Here is a 25,748-nt window from a genome sequence, read left to right as displayed (position 1 = left end):
CTCATGTGTCCACATGAGTGATGTTAAAATAAAACTCTTTTGATTGAAAACTTCGGTGTGCTGGTCCACTTTGAACATTGTATACGCTGATTGACCAAGCACCCACATTTGAACAACAAGGAAGGAGTGCAGGTACTTTGTGAATGCATATATATATATATATATATATATATATATATATATATATATATATATATATATATATATATATATATATATATATATATATATATATATATATATATATATATATATATATATATATATATATATATATATATATATATACACATACATACATACATACATACATACATACATACATACATACATACATACATACATACATACATACATACATACATACATACATACATACATACATACATACATACATACATCACACACAACACACACACACACACACACACACACACACACACACACGGTTATATGCAGTTATGTATTGATTAAAATTTGGAACAAACTGAATGTTGAGCCCAGTGTGCGGGGTTAGGCCAAGTTGGCACGCCCCTTAATTAATTATTTTTCTAGTGTCCTGCCTCCTGAGGGTGGAGCTTAACTCCATCGTTCCCTGTGTCCCCCTTTCGACTACAGAGAAACGGATTTAACGGTGAGTATCAAAAAATCCCGTTATGTTGGTTAGGAAAAAGGAAAAGGGCACGATTTATTAACTTTTAGAAATTACGGAGCGATAACCACACCGTAAAGCATTACTGGGCTTTTTCATTTAACAGTTTGCCCAAATGCTTTCTTAAAGCAGTCAAATGCCTTCTGATGAACTAATGCAGGGATAAGATTTTATAATTGTGTTATGTCAAACTTTTTTTGCCTACTTTCTGAAAAATGTTTGGAAAAATCAAATGTTTTGATACATTTTGAACTTCTGATAAATAAGGTGCACGTACACTAAATGTTGAATTATAAATGTTGTCCCGTTATCATTGTGTGAATAGGATTTATTTTCCCTATATTGATCCTATTGCTGTAGCCAGTGTAATGCACTAGTGTTTTAAAATGTTACTGAATTCCCACTGAAATACATAGGTGAATTTGATGGCCAGTGTAAGTGAATTGCTTTTTTAACCTGTATATCCAATGCAAAGACATGCATGACAATAAACAAATAAATATGGTAGAGCTAGGCTCTCGGCATGAGCATTAACACTGCATTGATCCTGCTTATTTTGCTTTGAATTGTCGAAATGTGAAAAGGTATAAAATGTTCTTGTGATGTTAATGTATATAAGGAGTACTAAAAAATGAACATGTTATGTTACTGACAATCCACAATCTTATATTTTTGTACAGAATGCTGATACAGCAAAGCAGTTAACAGTATCACAACAGAATCAGGAAGAGGTGGCACGTATCAAAGAACAGCTGGAATTTCAGATGGATCAAGTGAAACGAGAATCAGATTTGAAGGTTAAAGAAGTTTTCTAGTTTTTTATTGTCAATTGAGGTTTTTTCACTATACACATTGAAGCTTTCATGTTCAACATTAATAGTGCACAACCAGCTTTGTAACACAAGCATATTGTACACCAGGGATCCCCAGCCTTTTTTTACCCGTGAGCCACAATCAAATATAAAATGAACTAGAGGAGCAACACTAGCATACAAAAAGTTCCTGAGGGTACAAATTGTGGGCTGTGATTGGCAATTGGTAGCTCCATGTGAACTGGCAACCTACAAGAGGCTCTGTTTGGCAGTACACCTGGTTTTTATGCAACCAAAACTTGCTCCCAAGCCAGAAATATAAAAATAAACACCTGCTTTGAGGCCAGTTGAAACAATGTCCAAAGGGTCAGCGAGCAACATGTTGCTTACGAGCCACTGGTTGAGTATCACTACACTGTTATGCTGAGATCAGGGGATAATGCACCAACTGATACACGTACAAATATTCTTTTTGCTCCCAGCCCAATTTGGTTGGTCTCTGAAGCTTTTTTAAAACACCTTTTTTTAATGGATTTAGTAGCAGATGGTCTCACCAACAGAAATCTTCAAATTTACCATATTTGTAACAGATACACTTAACAAATTATTAGTTTTTCCACAGAATGTTTTTTCTTGTATTTTGTGCATGCATGAAATTTGCTTAATCTTAAAATGTAGCTACAGAAATGTAATATAGTTCATCTAATATACCTACAGAAATTCATGAAAACCTGATAATCCTTAACCTGAGTTTAGGAACTGACTCTGTATATATAAAACAGCATGTGCAGAGGAAGCCTATCTGGTCCTGGCTTCCATTGCAAATACTCCTGGCTGGCAACCCCTTTCTAGGAGGCAGAAACGGGATCTAGCTTAAGATGGTGGATGCCAATTCTGCAGTTACACAGTCACTACAGGGGGCCCAGAATTAGATGTCATCTTTATTAGAGGCACTGCTAAAAGGCTGTGATGGCTATACACTGGTACAAAAACCTAAAACTAAAAAAAATAGGCTGACCAAGTTGGCAGCATATTGTGACCTGCCTGACCAAAAATCATCCAAATATTAATTGGATAAACCCACATTGGCTCTACAAGTGGGGTGCCCAAGTGGCCCCAGATCCTCTCGTTGGGTAAGATATGGCACTGTATGACCACCTTTATATTTAATCTTTAATTATGCAGATGCTTTCCATTATAACTGGTTCTTATTCAAGGATTCAGAAAGAGCAATATTTCTCAATTGACCTTGATCTTCTGCCAGATTCGAGTAAACAAATAATCATGCAAATACTGTTGTCTTTTCTTTCATTTCTGTTTATAAATTCAGTTGGAGGACCAAAGCTTTCAGATGGAGCAGCTGAAATCAGAAATTGAATCCAAGAAAAAACAGTTATTACTTATCCAACAATCTCTTTCAAATACTGAGGAGGTAGGTAGTGTGTGCCATCAGGTTACCAAATAGAAAACTATTACTGTTCAATGCTAATATTAATTATGTGAAGAATTTGGCAAGCTGCAAATCTGAAGATCTTCCAATATTGCATTGATCAACATACCTTGTGATAACTGGCTTAAATGGTGTGCAGTGGATGACAATTTCAATTTTCAAGTACAAAAAAAAAACACAACCTCTATAATTTATTCTCATCATGGTGCTGTTATCCTACAATTTTTTTTGTGAATATCTATATGTTAGCCAGTTGTAATATTATAGGGTACAACTTAACTAAACTTTATCTACTACTTTATCAACTTACTACTTTATCAAAGTATCTACTACTTTATCTAAAACATACCAAAAGTGGTGTAAAGTGATTTATTGGCTAACTTGCGCATAGCAAGGGAAAGCTGCAACCCTATGCTTAGTGTCACAATGTGGCTACCTGCACTTTTTGTGCGGGAAAACAAATTTTTGACAATAGATACCCTTTAACATGTCAACAAATATTTAGTAAACAAATTACAGAGCTAAAGCATTTAAATTATGGATTTGGTGCACCCCTTAGTTTTGCTGACCTTAACCCACTCTCCAACCCAGGACCAACTTTTTTTTTTTTTTTGTTATCTGCACTCCTCTTTACATCTAATGCTATTTGCACATCCATGGCAAATCTACACTAAAGCCGGCGACAAGTCTTCTGAAAGTGACTTTCTGTCACCTAATATTTTATTTTGCCACAAGTAAAATACTTTGCTAGTGGCAGTCGGGCTTAACCTTGGGAAAATTAAGCCAGGTTAGGCAAGGGTGACAAAAATCTTTGTATGTCCGTATCCTAATATAGACCACTGTTCATAAAGATTATTTGGAAATTACCAAATTATATGATCAAAGTATTGCATGAATTACTTAAGTTGTTTTCTGTTAAATTTATATGCATTTAACACTGACTTTGTGAAAATTTTCAGACTAAATCCCAGCTTAACTCAACATTAATGTCACTAGAAGCGGAGAAGGACTCTCTAAAAAGTATGTTGACAGCTAAGGAATCTGAACTGTCTTCTGTTCAAAACCTGGCTCGTGAAACAGAGATGTTATTCAATCAAGAGCAAGAAAAGAAAGCCAGTGAAATAAGAAACTTGCACGAGAAACTCAACAAAAAGGTGTCTGAATTCTGACAATTATATCATACAGTAAATGTAGAATTATGTTTGAATTCTGTACAAAGTAAATGCTGCATCATTGTTGAGTGAGTATGAAATGTAGGGGCCTCAAAAAGGGCCTCTGGCTACTCATAACTGCCAGGCATTATATTTCATATTGGTGACAGAGAAATTTTATACATTTCAATACAGGTATGGGACCTGTTATCCAGAATGCTCGGGACCTGGGGTTTTCCGGAAAACGGATCTTTCTGTAATTTGGGTTTTCATGCCTTAAGTCTACTAGAAATTAATTTAAACATTAAATAAACCCAATAGGCTGGTTTTGCTTCCAATAAGGATTAATTATATCTTAGTTGGGACCAAGTACAAGCCACTGTTTTATTATTACAGAGAAAAAGGAAATCATTTTTAAAAATTTGGATTATTTGGATAAAATGGAGTCTATCGGAGACAGACATTCTGTAATTCAGAGCTTTCTGGATATCGGGTTTCCGGATAAGGGATCCTATACCTGTATAGGAAAAGATATTTTTCTACTGACATACCAATATAATTGGTGCTCTGTCATACTATTACAATCCATCTGGTCGGAACACCTCTAGCCCATAGTCTTCTTTTTCATTTTTTTTATATTCTATATAGTTTTTAGTCAGTCTTCTAGCATGGACAAAGATTATACGTTGACATTAAAAATCAGCCTGATTTAATTTATGATTTCATTGGGTGGGATTCTGCAAAGGTTTGTATGCACAAACAAAAAATGTGCTGAAAGGCCTTTTGTCAAAAATGTTGGCACCCCTGGTCAATATTTTTTGTTGATTTGCTAAGTGAAACAAAGCTCGCACAAACTCTATAGGTAACAAACTTACACATGACACATTTCTTTAAATATTACTGCAGGTGTTGTAGCCTAGAAGAAGAAGGGAGAAACAAGAAAACACTTGTTACTGGGTAGATACTTTCAAATGGAAATGTTTTATCACACACACTTCGAAAATTTGTGAATTTTTGCCTTTCCACCTCCTGTCACATTAAATGTTAAAGCACACAAAAACAAACTAGTGCTTCACAAACATTCTCACCACCTTTTGTAGCGTAGGGTGCCGACTGTGACTCTGTCTGCTCAGGTCTAGTCCATATTCAAAAAGTATTTCAGCAGAACTCCGATTAAGTGAAAGAATGAAAATTTTATTCGTGTCTCAAGCTAAGCGACATTTCGAGCTCACCCAGTCCTTTATCAAGCGTGTAACAAACATTCCTTAAATAGGAATTCTATCTAAGTAATGTTTGTTACACGTTTTATAAGCTTGATAAAGGGCTGGATAAGCTTGAAACGTCGCTTAGCTTGAGGCACATAAAATTTAAATTTTTTCACTTGATCGCTGCTGAAATACTTAATTAAATGTGAAAGCAATACTAACAAATTCCTATAACTATGACACCGAAAATGATTAGATTGCTAAGCCTTCAGTCTTTCTCCTCCTGCCGGTCCAGATACAATCGCTTCAAGTACCAGTACAAAATGTCCAACAAACTGGCCAGTGCCGCATGCCTAGTGGGGAACTAAACAACAAAATAATAAGTGCATATAGTGTAGTATGTTATAAAATGATCAAATCACCCTTTGTGATTTGAAATGTGTGTCTTAAAAAGTTTGGGTTAAGTTGCCCTTTAAACCCTTAATAGATGCCAGGGAGGGGCTGTAGTGTGAGAATTTCAACTATGCAGTATCCTATTTGCCCAAAACAGGGGGCACCAGTTCCATCAGCTGAATTTCCTACTCACAGGATTACATTTTTTCAAATGCGTATCAATAAATAAACTTGCTTCCCACATGGATCCTTAGCAGCAATCTATCAATGGATTAAAACAGAGGTGCATCGCCCATAGCGTAAAAAACCTTTTATTATTTAAAAATCTTAAAAGTAATACACGTACACTCTGCTCTAAGTCCCAACATTTAAGCAGTTTTGATGTTCAGTCCATAAGAGATCAGGTAACCAACATTCCTTCTCACTCTGAATCTGGAAATTATGTAATTGCCTGACTAGTTTTGCTGTCCAATAACTTCATTAGAGGCGTGATGAAGCCATTGAACAGCAAAACTAGTCAAGCAATGCACTTACCCCATGCTGAAATGCTCCAGCTGTGTGGAGAAACAACCATTTCTGCAGTCATGCTGGACTGGGGGCTGTATGATCATTTCAAAGGCTGAAATACAAATCTGAACTGTACTCCAGTCTATGGAAGGTTTGTGCATCCAGCAGCCCAATGAGAGGTGGCTCTTTGTGGTCGGGTAACCTTACTATTGTTGCTGTGTCTGTCTGGATGTGTCTGGTAAGTGCAGTTTAGCTGGGAGTGCCTTAGGGGAGAATTTTACCAAAAAACATTGGTTAAGGGCTGCATTATTAGTAATAATGACTTGTTCCTTACAGTTGTAGGAAAGTGTCAGTCACTTTAAAAAAATATATAACTCTTCCAGCTTGGTTCGAGTCAGAAATCTTGTATTTCAGATCCTCAGTCTGCTTCTTAGAGGAGCTCATGCTTGTTGAGTAAGCATGGGTTGCAAGGGTCAGAGAATTTAGCAAGCCCTGGAACTAAGCCTGATTTGAATTAAAGATTTAGCCATATAATTACTTTGATCCCCTATACTAACTTTAGTAAATCACCTGGAAAGGTGCCTAAATTTTTGCACATGCTGTTAAACTTAAATTATAACAATATTTACTTGTGTTAACGTGCAGCTATGTTTTAACGAAATTAAATTTCAACGAGGCAGTTTTCATAGCTGAAATTTCTCATTAAATTTTGTTGGTAGCATATTTTTGTAGTTCTAATTTTGTATTTTTGGCTTTGTTGTTGTTGTGAAAGACTACTGATGAACAGATGCTTTGTCAGAAGATGTTAGAGGATCAGTTTAACATTATTCAGGGAACAGTGAGAGAAGCAGAGAATATAATTCAGGATGCTGTTGCCAAACTCGATGACCCTTTGCACATCCGCTGCACCAGTTCTCCAGGTATGCAAGTTAGAAACTTTGTGACTATTTTAATGTTTATTGTGCTATTTACCTTAAAGTTTAATTTAAAAGTTATTTTTAAAAACTTGATATGCTAAACATTTTCTCATTTTCAAGGCAGAAATGGGCTCCAAGGATTTTTTTGTGTAGTTGTTTGCAAACTGCAATTACTGTGTGGTGCATAAAATTCATCTGAGAAACATTCCTCTTACTAAGTGTCCTTCTTTTTGTCCATAGATTTTAGTTTAAAGGAGAATTGTCATATAAACATTTCTAAACCAACAATAGTTGAAATATATGTATTTTAACTCCTGAGCCCCGTCTGCCTCAGTGGTCACACATTAAGGGGCAGATTTACTAAGCTCGAGTGAATAATTCGAATGCAAAAGTATTCAAATTTCGAAGTATTTTTTTGGGTACCATCGAGTTGGTCCAATTAGATCGAATTCGATCGAATCGAATGATTCGAACGATTCAAATGTAAAAATCATTCAACCATTCGATAATCGAAGTACTGTCTCTTTAAAAAAAACATTCAACTTCATACTTCGCTACTTTAAACCTACCGAAGTGCAATGTTAGCCTATGGGGACCTTCCAGAGAACAATTTTTTTTGATCGAATAAAAATCATTCGATCGATCGCTTAAAATAGTTCGATTCGAAGGATTTCATCGAACAATTTTTGTTTGAAGCTTTTGCGCTAAAATCCTTCTAATTCGATATTCGAAGGATTTTTTGTGCGAAGCTTTTGCGCTAAAATCCTTCTAAATCGATATTCGGATTCGAAGGATTTTACTTTGAGGGTTTTTTTAACCCTCGAAATTTGACCCATGAAAAATCTGCCCCTTACTGTTGTCTGGTGGTGTCAGACATCTAAAATGCCTAAACAGGAATAGTATACAAATTAAATCAATTTGTGGAATTAAAATTATAATTGCTGTTTTTAATTAATAGATATTAAAACAATCAATAGAATTAAACAGTCACTAGCCAGTCACAGATTCATTCATTCATGCATACAGATAAAAAAAAACACTTGCTTAAAAAAAAAAGAAAAAAACTTTGTAAAAAAATTTATAATATATTTTTATATTAAGTAATTTTAACTGTATGCATGAAATAGTGTACTTGGCAGTCACTGACTTATTTTTATTTGAAGTAAAAACAGCAATTACTGTATAATTTTGATTCCACATATTTAACATTATTAATCAACAGATATTTTGATTGACAAACCTCAGTATAACTCACAATAAAAAGTAGTTTAACTGTTAATCTTGGTTTTTGCCTTTTGAATATAACTTTCATTATTTTTGCGTTTTGCAGATTACCTTGTCTGCAGAGCACAAGCTGCATTGGATTCAATCCCTTACCTTGAAAATGGACATACTAAGTATGTACAAAACATGACAGGTATGTTTTTCTTGTTTTTTTTAAATCTTTAGGGCAACAGTAGACAAAGAGATGTGTTACCCATGAGAAATTTGTATTTCCACAGGTGACAAATACTTGAACATACATTGGCATCAGTATGAATTTCCACCAATAAAACATATGAATGGTGTAACCACTGACAAATGAGAAGGCAATTTCCAGAACTTGTGCCATTCATATGTTTTACTGCCAGCGATTTACACTATGGCATTTTTAGGGATCTGTCGCACACAGGTAGACCAAATATCATGTGTGCATTCTTACGTACTAGTCAAAGGGGATCTAAATTTAACCTTATTCAGAGTGGTCCTTTGAGCACGTTAGCAGTTTAAAGTAATTTCTATTTTTAGCGGTTTCTTGGATATTAGCAGTTCTAGCCACTTTTATACTGGCCAAGTGACCATGTATGTTTCCCCAGCAGCAATTCACATGTTAGCAAATGGGAAAGCATTTGGAAATTAGTCACATGCACTAGAGGAGATTAATCTCCTCATGTATCATCGCCCTAAGATCAGTCCAGTGAATAGATGAATGTTTAATTGTAATACTATATAACATTAAGTACAATCACTTTTAGAGCTTCCTTTTGCACTAGTACATTTCTGCTGTAGGAAGATGGTACCAGATAATTAACAGGAAATTCTTAATAAGAACTGATATTAAAGGGATGGAAATAATAAACATGTGCTTAATGAAAAATAGAATTTCAGTCAATCAGTATACAGTTATTAATATGTTCAGTGGTTTTAAAGTTATTTGTAAATATAACTAAAGATTTAAGTATTGGTTGTCTCATTCCATTTGCCATGTTATCAAACATTGCTGTGGGATTTTGATCCGGCTGTCTATACAGAAGGCAAAATATGTCTATAGGACAAGGATAGGTTTGCTTGGGGAAGGGCTGCCAATGTGTTTCATTGCAGCCTTCAACAGTTAAGGGTAGCTTGATTGCCATGCTACTTTCATGAATGCAGTGTTCAATCTTCCCCATGTCCTGTTGCTTTCGACCTTTGTAAATGTGTCTGGTGCCATTTAATCACAAGCCCACCAGTATCATATCACAGGATTGGTGATCAGTTAATCGGTTTGATCATTTACCGGCCAACATGTACAATCACACACTACCTTAGTTCCGTTGATAAACCGCTAAATCAAGCAAATATTCTGACAGATAAACAAACTGACTACGGATTATCCGTAGACACAGAGAATCAACCAATGGGCAAGAAAAGGCCAACCGTGACAGAAACCTCAGACATTCGGTCTCATGCCCGCGACCCTATGCGGCCTGCTGAAATGGTGGATCAACCCAGGCCCGAGTCACCAAAAGAGCAACGCATGCGGCCTCCGCAGACATTTGGTTCTTCCCCCGTTACAGCAGAGAACTCGGGGGAGACCCCAAGGGAAGTGCTGGTGCAGCTATAACCTGTTCCATCTCAGCTAATAGACCTACCAAGGCTAGCGATGGCGATGACACCGATGACTTAATGCTAGCAGAGGTAGTCTCAACTCTACAATCTACCATGCAGACCTGCCACGCAGCAACGATGGTGAACGTCAAGGAACTATGGGTAGATTTCGCTATCCTGAGGCAAGACCTCCAGAAAGTCTGGGAACAGAAAAGCGCCCACTGTTTACAGTGGTTAAATAACGCTTCAGAGAAGTCAGATTACAACATGCCATGTTATACCCGGCAAAACTGCAGGTCTCAGCAGATGGAAAGACCCATTTTTTCAATTCCCCAACTGAAGCCGCCCAATGGCTGGACCGGTACTCCTGACCTAACTATGAGCCGGACTCGAGGAAAGCACAAGTGCATGCCTGGGAGCATACACTGCTCTCTAGGAGTAGCCCAAACAGTCTGCACTTTTCCATTGGCAAAGTACAATATCTGGCCTGCCAACAGCAGAAGTTTCGTTTTGTCTGTACATCCGCTCAAACCAGCTGGTCTGGTCTGGTCGTCTTAGATGCCATAGTCTCTTATCCCTCGGATAAAACAGCAGGCCTGGATCGAATCCCCAATTTATGATATGTCACATATTTCCTTATTCGCCGACGATACTGTACATTATCTACACAATCCAGGCCCTTCATTTCAACGAGCTCTCCAGCTAATTAATAACCACACCCTGTACTCGGGCCTTAGGATCAATTGGTCCAAAGCCTCCCAAATACCCCTGGATCCCAGGGCCTCAGAAATTATTGGCCACACTTTTCCAGTAGTCCAGGTTTGTACAATAAAATACCTAGGTATCTACATACACCCACAACTTCCAAAAAGCAGAAGACAGATGGCTTAAACTCCCACGTTCTATACGTATTTAGACAATAGCCTATTTGGATCCCCTCCACTTTCTTCCAGCAACTCCAAAGCCTGCTTACCAAACTTTATTGGTCCCCTGGACCAGTGAGGGTCAAACACAAAGCCCTAATTCCAGCAAAAAAATTCCAGCAATTAAAGGGCAAATTCAACCTCCCAAATAGGATGCTGTTCCGCTACCTACAACTAAGACACGCCCTTGCACAGCAATTTCACCCAGGAAACCCACAAATTGCAACACATTAGAGGACCTAATTCGAAAAGAGCAACTCAAAAAACCACTGTCAACAATTAATAACCACATTCGAGAAGGTAAACGTCTCTAATCAAGAACTGTACAAGTGGACCACCAACATACCTGACCTTACACCGGCGCAATGGAAAATAAATTCACCCTACAGTCTTAATCCTCAATTTCCTAACAGATACTGTGATATCAGAGAGAACTCATATTTTTACTTTTCCAGGCAAAGAAAGCCATTGCTATTAAATGGTAAGAGGAACACCCTCCTACGCTCAACTTTTGGATAGGTCTAGTTGAACAAACACTCCCTGTTCTGGAGCAAATCTGTACAGCAAGAAACTGCCATTCTAAACATTATGGATCCTACGAAATGAATACTAGACAAACAAGAAAAAAACTTACCTGACCACCCTATAGACTGGCTCGAATCTTTGGACTAATGTAAGATGTGCTAGGACAGGAGTGCCGGGTCTACTTTTAGTGATGATGTCTCATTATGATCTATGTATTGCTAGCATACTGTTCCATGGAAATATTACTTAAATATTGATTTATGAGAAAATGTACAATGTTATATTTAACAAACAACTATTTACTATGTAATAATAACATAATAAAATCTAAATGAAAAGAATGAAACATAGGGGAGATTTAGACAAGTTTTTTGTTGAGTGTCTTGAGCGATCTACTGATCACCAGTTGAAGGTCTACTGGTAGGTCCCGATCTACCTTTTTGCCACCCCTGTGTTAGGAAATACAAGCAATACACAGCCTTTTTTTGGGGTGGGGAACGAGGGCAAGAACGGTAAAAGCTGGCGACACTTATAGCCCTGAACATATGTTTAAAGGTAAATATGGAGTGGTAGAGTGATATGACTAGACTAGAATGGTCCTTCTTAACCAACACTATCCCTACCCCGCTACACTACTTACCTTTCCTTCTCCCCTGTTTATGCCTTCCTTATGCTTTCTTTTCCTTCTCACCTTCCTCTATCGACTCCCTCTGTCTCATTACGTTTTCCCAATGGGTATTATGAAAAGTTTCCAGTACGATGCCTTGTATACAAGAACCTGCAATGTAACCTCTGTATATTTTAACGTGAATGTGTGCTGGATATATAAATAAACGGTTAAAAATAATTCAATTTTGTGGATCTACCTGTGTACCTGTACATTTCTGTATGGTGCATCAGTGTTAATGTTGTTGTTTTTGTTATTTTTTTTAAGATGCCTCTGACTTAGTAGGAGCACTGGCCCAATTTGCTCACTTGACAGCAGACACTATTGTAAATGGCAGTGCAACTTCACATTTGGCTCCACCTGACCATGCTGATCGTAAGTAAATCCAATTAAAACAAAACAAATAAGTATTTTGCTATAACTGAACAAAGGGCATACCGTATATACCCGAGTATAAGCCGAGTTTTTCAGCATCCAAAATGTGCTGAAAAAGTCTACCTCGGCTCATACTCAGGTCAGCGGTACCCGACCCGAGTAGCTGAGATTGCAGTCACTTTTAATCATTCCTATACCAACAGTACACTTGGGGGGGGGACTGCAATATCCCACAATGCCCTCTGTTGGTTATATGAAAGAATAACAGTGCGCCCTCTGTTGGTTATATGAAAGAATAACAGTGACTGCAATATCACACAGCGCCATCTGTTGGTTGTATGAAAGAATAACAGTGCGCCCTCTGTTGGTTATATGAAAGAATAACAGTGACTACAATATCACACAGCACCCTCTGTTGGTTATATGAAAGAATAACAGTGACTGCAATATCACACAGTGCCATCTGTTGGTTATATGGAAGAATAACTGTGACTGCAATATCACATAGTGCCCTCTGTTGGTTATATGAAAGATTAACAGTGACTGCAATATCACACAGCGCCCTCTGTTGGTTATATGAAAGAATAACAGTGACTGCAATATCACACAGCGCCCTCTGTTGGTTATACGAAAGATTAACAGTGATGGCAATATCAAACAACACCCTCTGCACATGGTAGTGGGACAGTGGGACAATGCACACAGTAATCCGTTTGGCAATTCTCTGTCACCATCAACTTTGCAAAAAAGTCCGGTTGATCGCTGGGGGGGTCGCTTTGGCAGAATGTGCGCTGCTGGGAGACAGGGCTGTAGTTGTGTCTAGGCTTATACTAGAGTCAATAAGTTTTCCCAGTTTTTGTAGGTAAAATTAGGTACCTAGGCTTATACTCGGATCGGCTTATACTCGAGTATATACGGTATTCAATTTCAGACTATACAGTCCTTCACACATATATGGATGGCCACAATTGAGCTGATCATTTGGTGTCTTGGCAATAAACATCTGGCCTATATACAGAATTTGTTTATTGGCTGACATGCTTAATTGCTCTTAACTCCTTATTGGTTTTTTTTTTTGTCGATTAGAAATGCGTATTTAGTTTCAGTATTTATCATCTTCAATTCCAGGGCTGAATGACAGCTGCAAAGAGTGTGGAAGCCAAAGCTTGAACTATCTAAGTAGCCTTAAGAATAAACATTCCCTAAAAGATGCAGATCTTGCAGAAGTCAGCAGAACATTAAAGAGTATCTTCGATCTGGGACAGGTAGGTTAATTAACACCCTGAAGACGTGTGTTTTGTTGTAGGCTTGTTGTTGTAAGGTATTAGAAATTGTTAATTGTTAAGATGTCATATCTTCAGAGACATGTGGGTTTGCAATTGGGCTCTTACAAACTTAAAAGGGATTCAGTCATGTTTTTTTATGGTCTAGTTTTGATCACTAAATTACACTGTTTTCACTGCAAGTAATTCTACCATTTAAAATTTTAACCAAAACTGCAACCATCTCAGGTCATTGAGCCTTATCCTGTGGCTAGCCAGCACTTAACAATTGAACTGCCTTCAGATAAGCTATTGTTTTTCCTACTCAATCACAGGGCTGTGGAGTCCACTCCACAGTTTAAGGTATCTCCAACTCTGATTCCTGTATTTTCCATGGTGAAAGATGTTAAGTGCAGAAAATAGAAGGCATTTTATCACTGACAAAGCTCAAAAATATAAACCAAATCCTTTGGTAATTCTAAACCAAAATTAAAGTTAAACTACATAAACCAAACACAATTGGAAAACCTTAAATCGCTTATATATGAATTGAACCTAGCATATAGCTGTAGAATAGCTGTTAAATACATTCCAAAATTAACTAAAGTATTGTTCTTAGAAACAGAATTACTTGTACCATATCCTCCTTCATAGAAGGAGGTTAGAGTCCGTATATATTTGGTGACTCCAGATACTAAAAATTGCTTCCAACTCTACTTCTCAGAGCAGCTCAATGTTACATAATGAGTTGAGCTTGGGTGTTTTACTATTGAGTGCTATTCTCATATCTACTACTAGATGGGGTATGGGAGCATTTTTAGCATTGCAGGTGTTCGGGAGCTTGTTACCTTCCCATTGTTCTTCTGATGAACTACTGGAGGGGGAGTAGAAAGGGAGAGAGATGATATCGCTCCAACTTGCAGTGCAGCAGTAAAGCGTCACTGAAGCTTATCCGAGCACAAGTCACATGGCTGAGGGCACCTGGGAAACTAAGAACATGTCTAACCCCATGTCATATTTTTTAAAAAATCTATTTGCTTGAAAAACAGTTTGCAGGATTCTGCTGAAGGATCACTATTAACAACATGTTTTGCTATGACAGAATCCCTTTAAATTGACCTATACCCATGTATACCTTCATGCAAAATTGAACAGAATGCTGTTCTTCTAACCTGGCTTTTACAAAGTATATGATTCTTTTAAGCTATTATTGTAAAATGATAAAAAAAGAAGGGCACTCTAAACCTTTTTATGTTATATGTAGGGGTTTTGTCCCCTCTAACAGCAAATAGCCATTTGACAGTCCGGCTTATGTGCATGCTGTCATCTAAACAATATAATAGTATTAATAAACTTTCATACAGAGGCACTTTTGCACATCCTCTGTGTATAGGGTAGCTCTAACAGTTTCTTTTTAACAGGAATTGAGGCCTAAGAGTTTGGATATTAGGCAGGAAGAACTGGGTGACTTGGTGGACAAAGAAATGGCCTCAACGTCTGCTGCTATAGAGGATGCTGTGCGACGAATTGAGGTTAGTTCCTTCTTTGTAGTAGCTGGTCAAATAAAGCCTCCTTTTAGACAGAATTGAGGATTTTGTTTAAGCAATCTAATTGAGCTATAGATCAGTGACCAATGGTGAAGCCATTTCGTAAATCTTTGCTCTTATGTATTTCCTAAAAACAGACCTTCTTATGTTGTGCTAGTTGTCTATGTTTCATAATAGTTAAACTCACTTGTTTTGGTGGAGCAGCAAGTATACCATTGCGGTGTTAGTATTGGGTGCTGCGGTTTTAATAACACATTAGTAAGTGTTCACTGACACATCATCGTCTGCAATGTTTATTGAGTTGCAACAGGGATGTTTACCCATGCCGACTAACCCTAAAAATTTGTACATTCATTGACAACTTCTTTTCAATGTTGCAACAGGAAATGATGAACCAGGCTAGAAAAGCCAGTTCAGGCGTTAAACTGGAAGTGAATGAGAGGTGCGTTATCATGACTCTTCATTCTATAGAAAAGCTTTAAATCAGTGTCTTGCATGTCTATATAGACTTATTCCCAAATTAATTATTTTATTTCTTCAAATAGGATTTTAAATTCCTGCACAGACTTGATGAAGGTGAGCTTTAAAATTTAAAAAAATAGAAAATCAAAAAAAAATATATGTGTTTGTGTGTATAATTATATCAAATATATGTTTTAGAGCAATAACAAGTTAATGTTTCTGTTTCAGGCTATTAGACTTCTGGTTATAACTTCTACAGATCTTCAGAAGGAGATTGTGGAGAGTGGCAGGGTAAGTTTATAATGAAAGAACGGTTTGAACTTTATATATCTCTTCTTTTTTAAATCTTTATATTTGTTGATATGTTTCAGGGTGCAGCTACGCAGCAAGAATTCTATGCAAAAAATTCCCGTTGGACAGAAGGGCTTATCTCTGCTTCAAAAGCTGTTGGTTGGGGAGCAACTCAACTTGTGTAAGCATTTTTGGGAGCTTTTGGCAACTTTGGTTAAATTACTTTTGCATTTTGCACCATTGGCTTTTACATGGCACTGGCCTTAAAGTGGACCTGTCACCCAGACATAAAAAGTTTAAAAAGTCCTTTTCAAATTAAACATGAAACCCAAATAATTTTTTTTATTTAAGCATTTATAGCTGGTGTAAACTTATTTAAAAATCTCAGCTGTCAACCAAATATTGCCTGCCCCGCCTCTATGCCTTAAGCATAGAGGCGGGGCAGGCGATTGCTTTCACTTTCCATTCAGTATTTACTAGATGTCCCTGTTCTCCTCACATTCCCCCTGTTCTCTTCACCATTTAATTGTGTAACCAATGCATGGGGATGGACATCAGGTCCCCCGTTCTGGTGCACAAATAAGATTTTGAGATGATGGAAGGCTTGTCTTAATAACAGTGCCCACAAAATGGCTCCTGCCTGCTTGATATAATTATTCATTCCCGGACGAAGGAAACAAGATTTAAATAATTTTTACAGTGTAATTAAAGTTCATTTTGCTTGACTAGCATGATAAAATAGGATTTGGAATTATTTTTTGGGTGATGGGTCCCCTTTAATTTAGCTGCTGATGCAGCACACAAGCTTTTCTTTGAGATGCAGATTATTCAGCAGTCTATGCTCCTGCTATTCAGCAGTAAGGTTTCACTTGGTTGTTTAAATTGGTACAGGTGGTTGTTTAAGGCTCATTGCATATAGATTTGTTCCACATTTGTTTAAATAGCCAGTGCTAGCATTGCTAGCACTACTACTGGCAGAAGTAGCTGAGGATAAAAAAAAAAAATATAAAGTCCAGTATTTTTTATATTAAGGATTTTCTATATATATATCTGTATAAAGAACTGGCCTGGTGCTTTGCTTAAAGGTCTTGTACTAAACTTACTATTTTCTGACTGTTGGGACCCAAAATCTAAGCCTTAGATGAGGATGGACTGACTGGAATTGACCGTTCAGAAACAGAATCTGATCATTCCATATACTGTAATTATATTTGTGTCAGACAAGAAATGTTGTTTTTTTTTTTTAAATTTATATAATTGTAGAATATGTTCTTTGTTTGATTTCACTTTCCGAATATGACAAAATATTCTTATTTAATGTAGCTGTCATTTTAACACTTCTTTTCTCTGCAAATATTTTGACATATTACAGAGTGCAATATCCACCCCCTGCTTAATATTTTTTATATTTTAGAGAATCTGCAGATAAAGTGGTCCTTCATAAAGGCAAATATGAAGAACTTATAGTGGGGTCCCATGAGATTGCAGCAAGCACAGCACAGCTAGTTGCCGCCTCCAAGGTAAAAAAACCAAACTGACCTTTGCTCATAAATAATCATCCCAAATTCAGTTTTTGAGCAATAGAAGGCATTTGCATATCCTTTCAGTAATTTTGATCTGTTACATCTGTATGGAAGTTGTGGCGTGAATGCAGTTTGCACTGGCACAAAGTTCTGAAAATTAAACTTTTTTTCATATTACTCATTTCCGTTGCAGGTAAAAGCTGAAAAGAATAGCAAGAATCTGCCCAAACTGCAGCAATGTTCAAGGCATGTGAATGAGATGGCTGCTAATGTGGTAGCCTCCACCAAATCTGGTCAAGAACAGATTGAAGATAAAGGTATGTTGGGTGCTGATGCGTCAAGACTTTTTATACAGCATAGAACACATGAAAAGAGTTTGCATATAGCTAACTGAATTTTTATTGGTAAGAAGTAATTTAGGGCACTGACACTTTGTCTGGTACTTTCTGCCAACGCATATAGGCAGCATGTTCTCAAAGTCCAAAAGTATATCCAACCAGGTACACCCCAAAAGAAATATCACCCTGAATGTATGGTATAAGGCTAGCAACACTTTACATGTCATTTACAACCACATCTAAACCCCCACCTTAAACTTCAGCATAGTTGCACTTGGAACTTCTACTTGTCTCACCTTCTCTTCACAATCATGCGCAGAGGACCTATTAATTTCTCTCGGCAAAGTATTTCACTTAGTTTATTTTTTTTCTATAATAAAAATATCAAATGCACACAAAGGCTTAAATAAAGATAAAGCAGACCCTTCAACTACTGGGAGCTTAGGAGGTTTAAGGGGCCCAAAGGGTTACCAACTGATAAGATGGTTCATGAAAAAAAGTCGTCATCCTCCTGAAGTTTAGGAGGGTCCTAAAAGGATTTTGCTGTGGGGCCAAATATCTTCTAGATATGCCACTAAATGTACGGTTTATATATGAGCAAGCAATTCATGTATACCGTATATACTCGCGTATAAGCCGAGTTTTTCGGCACCCAAAATGTGCTGAAAAACTCTACCTCGGCTTATACGCGGGTCATACGCAGAAGGCTGCAAAACAGGCTGCGCTTCATGAGCTCCTCCGTGTCCCCTGCAAGACTGCCTTAATCCAGCGCGTCCTACCGTAAGTAGTGTCTCCCGCTCCCTCGGAGCTTTTCTTCTCTGCAGCAGATTTTTCTTTTCAGAGCTTCCCTTGCTGCCGCTCCTCCTCCCTTGTCACAGTCTCTGCTGCCGGATCAAATTACTTCGGCTGTGACAGGGAGAAGGCGAGCGGAGCGCGCTCACTGTAAAAGTTTTAAACATCACTCCCATTGCCCCAGCAGAGTTTAAAATCTTTGGGCCCTAAACACACTAGATTCCGTTACATCAGGAGGAAGGAAACCAGCGCAGCCTGAGGTACTACGTCGGCCATCAGTTATTCTATATAAATCCACTTATATTAATATCCCTGACTTGTGTGGAGTTGTTGTGTCCCATGTTCAAAGTTATTTTCTTCAGTCCCTTTATTATTATTAATTAGTACAGCAATAAAATGGAGCCAATATTATACAAGTGACTAGAACTTTCTTTGTTCTATTTTTCCGTATTGCTTTTATTTTATTATGTTCTCCTGCTCTTCTCTCCCTCTTCTATTCCCTCTCAGTTCTTTGTCCTGCCATTGCTTTCCTTTCATCCTCCTCCTCCTCCCTCTCTCCCACCCTTCCCCTCTCCCCTCACCCTTTTTGTGAGCTCTGGGGGTATTTATTAATAGAGTGCCAAGTCTCCCAGTCCATCATTTTTCAGCCTAGGCTTATACGCGAGTCAATAAGTTTACCCAATTTTTCTAGTTAAAATTAGGTACCTCGGCTTATACGCGGGTCGGCTTATACGCGAGTATATACGGTACCTCTATTTGGTAATCTAATATTTCAAGCTTTAAAGCAGTGCAAACCTTAGAAATTGAGTATAGTTCCTAATTTTTGTTCTAGATACCATGGACTTCTCTGGTATGTCACTAATTAAACTGAAAAAAGAAGAAATAGAAACCCAGGTAAGTGTATGCAGTTAAAAAGCATACATGTGTTTGTGCACCCCTCACTCTCTTTTTTTACCAAAAAGTAATGAAAATATCATGTAGTGTTGCCCTGCACTGGTAAAACTGATTTGTTTGCTACAGAAACACTACTATAGTTCATATAAACAATCTGCTGTGTAGCAACGGTGGAAACTGAAAAAAGGCTAAATGGCACAGGTTAAATAGTGGATAACCAATAACCCCAGTATGTTTTACAGAGTTTATCTGCTGTGTAACCTGAGCCTTTTCTCCTTTGAATGGCTGCCCCCATTGCTACACAGCAGCTTATTTATATAAACAATAGTAGTGTTTCTGAAGCAAACACAGCAGTTTTACCAGTGCAGGGCAACACTGTATTATATTTTTATTACTTTAAAACACTTTCACTTTTTGGTGTTACTGTTCCTTTTAACTAAAATAATACATTCTCATCTCTGGAGAAGTGATATGTTTTAGCTCTAAATGCATGTATATATGGTTTCCCAATATAGGTTAAAGTTCTTGAGCTGGAGAATATGCTGCAAAATGAACGAATGCACTTGGGGGAACTAAGGAGGAAGCATTATGCTTTGGCAGGCGTATGTGAAGAGGAGAACGACGGTGAACCTATACCAGCACAGAAGCCTGGCATTCTGAAAAAGCCCCAGCTGCCACAAAAGCCTAATATTCCACCAAAAACAGATAACAGGGTAAGCAGTAGTCGGGTAAACTAGATGCCCTTTATCAGGGTCTTTCTAATTATAACTAGGGTGGTAATTTATTGACAAATTCGAATTTTAGCCGCAATTTGAGGGTTTTTTTTAATCTAAATCTTATAAATTGGAATTAGATTTTTAAAAATGCAAATTTTAGAGCTTTATAAAGTACAAAAAAACTAATTAAAAAATTCAGAATCTAAAAGCGGTCGAGTTTATGTAGAAGTCCAAGGGAATTGGCAAAATGTAAGCTATTTTTACAGTTCAAGTTTTTTGAATATTTTGAGTTTATAAACGCACAAATTTGAGGTATTTTCTCAATCTGGTTATGTATATTGACATTTTTTTAATAGATAAGCCTGGCTACCAGATAGCATTTTTACAATTCCACTTGGAGAGTCAGGGAAAGAAAAGAAATTAGTCTTTGAGTTGTTACGGAAAGCATTTTAGGACATCATCAGGAGAACACACGCTCCTGCATGCGCTCTCCTTACGGATAAGTATGCAGACTCGTCTCTTTATTATACTCTCTTATCTGAAGAGACTGCAACAGCAAATGTGGGCAGCATGGAGGTGTGACTGCAATCTCCCCCCTCGTGGCTCATCGGATAAGTGAGTATAATAAGAGACTGCATACTTCTTCGTACGGAGAGCGCATGCAGGAGCGTGTGTTCTCCTGATGATGTCCTAAAATGCTTTCCGTATGCCTTACAGGTCCAACTAGTTGAAAAGATGATTAGAGAGATACTTAAACCTTTTTTGACATGTATCATAACATTGTCTTTCCATGTTATTTATAATTTTGCCATAAAAGTAATTGCTTTATACCTCCACATTCCCATGTTCCTCTATGAGGCTGCCATATTTGTGCAGCAGTATTTAGCTAGCATTAAAAAATGTTAACAGGTTGAAAAGGGACATTCAGGTTGGCAAAACAGTTTTATTAACTTCAAGTAACAATAAAAGCAGTCCTATCAGCAAAAATTATTAACCTGACCTATAGGCACCTTTTAATGTGCATTCGTATTTTGAAATGTAGTTTTTTTTTAGTGTCAGTATCACTAAGAAAGTAGGTTATATTTGAACCAGCCAGGCATAATTCAATTAAAGAAAAGTTAGGGGTATACTTTCCATCCTCCTACCTCAATATTTCCTGATCACACATCTGCTGTATGGTTTTGTCCGAGTTCTACATTTCTTTCTTACTGCTTTCCTCACACTTTCCAAACCATCTGTTTCTTTAACTTGGTATTGTTCCCCATTGTATGCTGTCGCTGCAACCTTCCCTCTCTGTTTTTTTTATCTCATACTTCGCTCTCTGTGCTTTTATTCTGATCTCTCTGCAGCCTTAAAGGGATTCTGTCAAGGGCAAACACGTTTTAATTTTTACAAAATGCATCAGTTAACACTCCTCCAGCAGAATCCTGCATTGAAAATCTGACAGGGGACTAGTCAATTTCCCAGGTGCCCTCGGTCATGTAACTTGTGATAAACTTCAGTCACTCTTTACTGCTGTACTGCAAGTTGGACAAAACAATTGGAAGGTAACCAGATAGCTCCCTGACACCTGCATTTCTAAAAATGCTTGCTTACCCCACCTAGTGGTAGATATGAGAACAGAACTCAATAGTCAAACACCCAAGTCTGGCTAACCCAAGTCACGACATTGAGTAGGAGAAACAATAGCCTGTCAGAAAGCAGTTCCACAGTGCAGCGCTGGCTCTTTCTGAAAGCACATGACCAGGCAAAATTACCTGAGATGGCTGCCTACACACCAATATTAACTAAAACACTTACATTTGTTGTCATTTTACAAATGTTAAAAAAATCAAATGGTAGAATGAATTAAGTGTAATGTACAAATAATGTAATTTAGTAATAAAAACGATACCATTAAAATCATGACAGAATCCCTTTAAGTTTTTAAACAGCCCTAAACTCCCATTTGTTTTGTTTTTCTTGTGTTTCAGTATTAATATGTATTTATTTACAGATCAATAAAGAAGATGGTGTGTATCAAGCAAATTTTATTAATTTCTAAAATGCAAGAGAGAGCGGCCCCTGAAATCTGTCCTTTTGCTGTACACCCTGCACATTCAGACGGGATTCTTACCTAATGGAGTTGTGGAACTACTGCAAAGCTGTCTGCGCTCTGTAGTCTTTACATCTGTGTTCTATACAGATAGTTGCTATTTGGATGCCTTTTTTTATGGCCAGTCCTCAGCCTTTGCTGCTCTTTACTGTAGTGTAGAGTTTTATTTGACTTTTAACATTGTGTGTGTTTTATACTGTCATGTTAGGCTCAAGCACAGTTCTCATTTTTTTTAATATATATATATATATATATATATATATATATATATATATATATATATATTTAATTTGGGGGATTATGATTTTTTAAATCCAGCATAAGGTATTTATCCTCACATTGAATCAGGTAAATAAACGTTTGTGTGACTATTATGGCTACTGATATCAAGAGTAGACTAGTCCTTTGGTGGTTTTCTGGCAAGTGGCACATATTATAAGGCTAAGGCCACACTACACGGATCTCGGCCTTCGGAGAAACACAGCGTAAGAATCCACTGTTCTTCTGCAGCACTGCCTGCACTCAACGGATTTCTGTGCAAAAACCCAAGATTTTCCATTTCCCACCTAAATCCACTGTGCCTGCACCCGAGCGTAGGTAATGATTCTGGGTACAGACAGCAACGCACAAGAGGAGCTGCAGATTCTCCTCCTGCATTTCTCCATGGGCCAAGATCTGTGTATTGCAGCCCTAAAGGTGGCCATAGACACACAGATCAGAATCGAGGATTCGTACGATTTTCGTATCGTGTGTGGCGTGTGCCGACATCTTTCGTCTGGCGGAGATCGGTCGATCGGTCAGGTTAGATTTTGACCCGACCGATCCCGCCGGAGCCCACGGCACATCGTAATCGGATCGTTCGGCCATACGGCCGAGCAATCAAATTACACCCGATATAGTCATGTTTGTTAATGGCATATCGGGGAAAGATCTGCTCGTTTGGCGATGTTGCCAAACGAGCGGATCTTTCCATCTATGGCCACCTTAAGAGATAAAATGTGAAAAAGTAAAAGGCAGGAAATTTGTCTTCTATCTACCAGTTATAGATAATGAAAATCACTTTTATAGCACATAAGTGGCAAAACATGGACGGTGCTGATTTGAGACACTTCTATATTTTGTCTCTTAAGCGTGACCACAAGCTATAAATTGCATAGTACAAAAGAGCAATGTAAAGCCTGTTTATATGTTTGACTTCAGTTGCCTTTTCCGTTAGGGGACCCTGTTTCTTATAACATTTCTACCAAAATATAAGAACACCTCTTTGCCTTTGCTTTAGTTCTGATATCCTAAATGTAACGTATCAATGAAACAAGACTAGGAACCAGCCTTAAATAATCTTGATTCAAAAGCGTGACGGACAACAATATAATATTATACCCTGGAATTCCTTATCTATGTTATTTGTGTTGGGAAACTGTTGTTTTCCAATGACACTGATTTTTAACGGTCTTTTAAGAGATGCACAAGTCAGTCGGACTGTGATATATAACTCTTTATGTATCTGGGAGTGAATGATGCAAAAGGAGGAGGGTTAGGAATTTCTTAGTCACTTGGCTCTTAATATCTGGTCTTCCATAATTTATAAAGAATCTGACCCATTTAAATGTTTGTAATTGTAAGAGAGATCATTATTTAACAATATATAAAAAGATAACGTTTATCAAAGCATTGTAATATATGAAATTAGAATTCTATTTTCTTTTTGTTCTGCCAAATATATGTGTAAAGGATTGAGTTAGCCAGTTATAATATAGATTTAATATATCTGGGGCTTATTAAGAGAATTTAGACACATTTTTAAATATTCGATTAGCATTTAAGTTGTTTTTTTCCACGGTCGATATAATTATTGTGGGTGTGACATGCACAAATGTTGGTTATATGGGCAATGAAGCAAATGTTGTTCTGGTCAGAAGCCATAGTTCTGTTTTCTGTGGCATTTGAATGAATAACAAAACAAGTGAACAATCCTAATACAAATGATTAGCAGATATTCTTGTACATCAGGCCAGACTGATTTACACATGGTGCTCTAAAAGTATCTGAGCAATGTCAGCCCTAACATGAGAATATCTGCCTCAAATAAATTCCTGTCCTTTTCATTCACAGCCATTCATCACAAGCTCTACTTTTGGGAATTCTTTTCTTCCAGGGAAAGCTGAGAAAGTCTTCATTTTGTTCTGTGTCTTTGCTGTAGTTTTGTGTGGGTGCAGCTTTAAGGCATTAAAGTGCCATGTAAAATACACGTTTATCAAGGTTTAGTATTTGTCTTTTAGGAAGAATGTGTTGTTTTGTATCTTCTATTAATGGCAGACGAGCAATAAAATGATGTAAACTGTCTTAATTTGTTTTATTAGATACAAAAATCATGTGATCCTAAATTTAAAAGCACTTTTGTACTTGGTTTGTTTATTTAAATGTTTTCTTTATTCTTATAAATTCTTGTTTTCAGGCATTCAGGCTTAGTAGAGTGTAGATGCCAAAAAGATCACTGTAGAGTAAAAAAAAGTATCACATTAACCACAGACATGGCAAAAACATCACATACATGCTAATAAAATCAATGTAACATAGTAAGTAAGGTTGAAAAAAGACACACGTCCATTAAGTTCAACCTTTTTTTTTTTTTTTAATCTGCCAAACTGCCAGTTGATCTGAAGCCTCTCCAATTTGCCTCAGAGGGGGAAAAAATTCCTTCCTGACCCAAAATGGCAATCGGACTAGTCCCTGGATCAACTTGTACTATGAGTTATCTCCCATAACCCTGTATTCCCGCACTTGCTAAAAGCTATCCAACCCCTTAAAGCTGTCTAATGTATCAGCCTGTACAACTGATTCAGGGAGAGAATTCCACATCTTCACAGCTGTCACTGTAAAAAAAAAAAAAAAACCCTTCCGAATATTTAGGTGGAACCTCTTTTCTTTCCTATCTTTCCTATCCATGTGCAAACGACTTCATTAAGCCCAACAGACCTTAGTTTAGAAAGCAGTCGTTTGTGGGGCACAGTATCAAACGCTTTGGCAAAATCCAAATAGATCACATCTACTGCCCCCCACTCTCCAGCATCTTACTTACCTCATCATAAAAAGCAATCAAATTCGTCTGACATGACCTATACTTCATAAAACCATGCTGATTGTTGCTCATAATGCCATTCACTAGGACAACATTTTGAATGTGATCCCTTAACAAGCCTTCAAATAATTTGCCCACCACAGATGTCAAATTTACTGTCTTATAATTGCCAGGCTGAGATCGTAATCCCTTTTCTAAATATTAGGATAACATCAGCTTTTCTCCAATCCATAGGCACCATACCAGATGAAAGCGAATCTGAGAACATCCGAAATAGGGGCTGGTTTAAAACTGAACTAAGCTCTCTTAGAACCCGGGGGTGTAT

The 25,748-nt window shown here is 37.4% G+C and overlaps 1 protein-coding gene across 1 annotated transcript in view; it reads left to right on the top strand.

Moving 5' to 3' along the window:
* The window catches only part of hip1r.L (huntingtin interacting protein 1 related L homeolog), a 65,254-nt gene extending 42,219 nt beyond the window's left edge, over positions 1-23,035 (top strand). The window contains 17 exon segments of the mRNA NM_001093146.1: positions 1,333-1,449; positions 2,795-2,896; positions 3,874-4,068; positions 6,943-7,090; positions 8,418-8,504; positions 12,317-12,424; positions 13,553-13,689; positions 15,108-15,218; positions 15,617-15,675; positions 15,779-15,809; positions 15,924-15,986; positions 16,067-16,167; positions 17,401-17,506; positions 17,703-17,826; positions 19,472-19,533; positions 20,049-20,246; positions 22,246-23,035. Of these exon segments, the coding sequence (NP_001086615.1) occupies positions 1,333-1,449; positions 2,795-2,896; positions 3,874-4,068; positions 6,943-7,090; positions 8,418-8,504; positions 12,317-12,424; positions 13,553-13,689; positions 15,108-15,218; positions 15,617-15,675; positions 15,779-15,809; positions 15,924-15,986; positions 16,067-16,167; positions 17,401-17,506; positions 17,703-17,826; positions 19,472-19,533; positions 20,049-20,246; positions 22,246-22,293 (1,797 nt within the window). The 3' untranslated portion in view covers positions 22,294-23,035.
* The last annotated feature ends 2,713 nt before the right edge of the window (positions 23,036-25,748 follow it).

Source organism: Xenopus laevis, chromosome 1L, assembly GCF_017654675.1.
Source record: "Xenopus laevis strain J_2021 chromosome 1L, Xenopus_laevis_v10.1, whole genome shotgun sequence".
Taxonomy (NCBI): domain Eukaryota; kingdom Metazoa; phylum Chordata; class Amphibia; order Anura; family Pipidae; genus Xenopus; species Xenopus laevis.
Note: the sequence above shows the minus strand (reverse complement) of the source record. Positions and strands in the feature narration are given on the sequence as shown.